The sequence below is a fragment of the Myotis brandtii genome, unplaced genomic scaffold (genome assembly GCF_000412655.1).
Source record: "Myotis brandtii unplaced genomic scaffold, ASM41265v1 scaffold920, whole genome shotgun sequence".
Lineage (NCBI taxonomy): Eukaryota > Metazoa > Chordata > Mammalia > Chiroptera > Vespertilionidae > Myotis > Myotis brandtii.
The window spans coordinates 685,092-687,572 of NW_005371792.1; the positions used below are offsets into that span (position 1 = coordinate 685,092).

Sequence of the window (2,481 nt, forward strand, 5' to 3'; positions counted from 1 at the left end):
GTGGAGGCTGGCTGGAAGCAGGTATCTGGGATTTATTTAGCTTCTATAATTGAAACTTTGTTGCCTTTTGCAGAGGCCACAGCCAGCCAGAGCAGGTGGGAAGTTTGGCTTCCTCCATCTCAGGGGCAACCAAGCCTCCTGCTTGCTCCAGCTCGTGGCTGCTGGCCGCCATCTTGGTTGGGTTAATTTGCATATAGTTGCTCTGATTGGCTGGTAGGCGTGGCTTGGGCATAGTAAAGGTACAGTCAATTAGTGTCTTTTTCTTTTATTAGTGTAGATTATTATTATTATTCTTAAATGGTATTATGGCAGACAGAACTCAAAGGGCACTATATATTGTATTTTCTTTCCTTCTTTCTTTTTTTTGGTAAATACATTTTTATTGATTTCAGAGAGGAAGGGAGAGGGAGAGAGAGACAGAAACATCAATGATGAGAGAGAATCATCGATCGACTGCCTCCTGCATTCCCCACACTGGGGATCGAACCTGCAACCCGGGTATGTGCCCTGACCGGGAATCAAACCGTGATCTCCTGGTTCGTAGTCAATACTCAACCACTGAGCCATGCTAGCCGAGCATAATTGCTAACTTTTATTATTACTTAATCACCTACCCTTTAGCTAATGAGAGGTGTTTTAAGCTGTCTGTTTCTCCTTCCATGCAGCTTTTGGATTGCTTTGGAATTCCCGTGTTGATGGCTCTCTCCTGGTTCATCCTTTATGCAAGATACAGAGTGATCCATTTCGTTGCCGTGGCTATCTGTCTGCTGGGCGTAGGAACTATGGTTGGTGCAGACATATTAGCAAAGAGGAGCGACAATTCAGGTAAGACTGTGACTTCTTTCTGGTTCAGCCCCAGAGAAAAGTTTTGCTTATGTTTTCACTTTTATTTTTTAAACACACAGTACAATGCAGGAAACATGCTCTGGTTAACTATCTTTTCAATTTTATTTTCAGATTTACTTGCTTCTGGTACAGTGCCCATTTCCACAAAGCACCCTTTATGCTCCCACCTGCCCACAGTTCTTGTTCCTTTTTGTCACACTGGTTTTGTTTCATTTCATTTCATGAAATAAATTTCTTTATATATTTGCAATCTTCTTTTGGTCCATACATTTGGATTAGTTATTAGAAATATACTGTAGATTCTTTTTTTTTTTTTTTTAAATCAAATAGAGACTTTGTGTCTACTCTGTTGATGAAAATACTGTGATATTCTTTGGGTCAAGGTTCAGACAATTGATGGTGTAAATCTCAATAAGGTCTATGAGTTCACCCAACCTACAAGTGACTTCAATGTCTCCATTAAGAGAGAAATGACCTTGTTTACCTACCTTCCTTCCTTATCCTTTTAAATTAATTCCCTTCAATAGATTCCATTAATTTCTCATGTCATAGAATGATTTTCTGAGACCTTACATTAAGGCATATACCACTGTCTTCCAGTCTGTTAGTCTCTTGAGAAGTCACAATATGAAAAATTGCAGCAGAATTGTGCCAGAAAGTAAGAAGATCAATAGTCTTTAAACATCTAGAAATCAGGGTTTCTCCTTCCTTAAAATCTTAATCTTAAGTGAACACTAGCCACATAAACTCCTAGGAGCAAGCTAAAGAGGTTTTCCTATTGATAATTGTTCCTTTTTGTGGCTTGTCTTTCTGTAGGCAGTGATGTACTGATTGGTGACATCTTCGTCCTTGTTGGGGCTTCCCTCTATGCCATTTCTAATGTGTGTGAAGAGTACATTGTGAAGAAGCTGAGCAGGCAGGAGTTTCTAGGAATGCTGGGCTTATTTGGAACAATCATCAGTGGCATACAGCTGTAAGTCTAAAATTTTCCTTAAAAACAAAATAAGCAAATATGTCATAGGTTATTACTTCCCAACTACTAATATTCATTGTTTACTTGGCCCAAACTCACATTTAAAATCAGTAACTTGCTATAATGAACAACATAAACCAATGAACAAAAATAGAACCAGAGACATAGAAGCATCGAACAGACTGTCCAACCTATGAGGAGATCAACCAAAGGACTTATGGGCATGCATATGAGCCTAACCAATGGACTCAGACAGTAGGAGGGTGAGGGCATGTGCTTGGGGATGGGAGCGGCCGGGGAGAAAAAGGAGACTCATGTAATACTTTAAACAATAAAGAATTTAAATTAAAAAAAAAATAAAACCGTAACTTGCTACCTATATATTAGAGGATTTTTGAAATGTTAAGAATTATGTCTCATTTTCTTATACATGTGGTAGAGGCAGTACCAGTAAAGAGTCTCTTTATCAATTATTTCCAGAAAATATTAACTTCCTATCCAAAGGGAAAACACAGTGTCATATTTTTCTCCTATAGCTGACTACTACTGAAGAGTGCTTTAAGACAGTCAGATATGTTTATGGATCTTTTTGGTTTTATTCTTTGTCATTTAAAAGAATATTTTTATTGATTTCAGAGAGAAAGGGAGAGGGAGAGGGAGAG

General features: G+C 38.4%; 1 protein-coding gene across 1 annotated transcript in view; it reads left to right on the forward strand.

Annotated features, from left to right (window-relative positions):
• The window catches only part of SLC35F2 (solute carrier family 35, member F2), a 28,556-nt gene that overhangs the window by 17,356 nt on the left and 8,719 nt on the right, over positions 1–2,481 (forward strand). The window contains exons 4-5 of the mRNA XM_014532897.1: positions 666–825; positions 1,663–1,819. Of these exons, the coding sequence (XP_014388383.1) occupies positions 666–825; positions 1,663–1,819 (317 nt within the window). The remainder of the gene's footprint in view (positions 1–665; positions 826–1,662; positions 1,820–2,481) is intronic.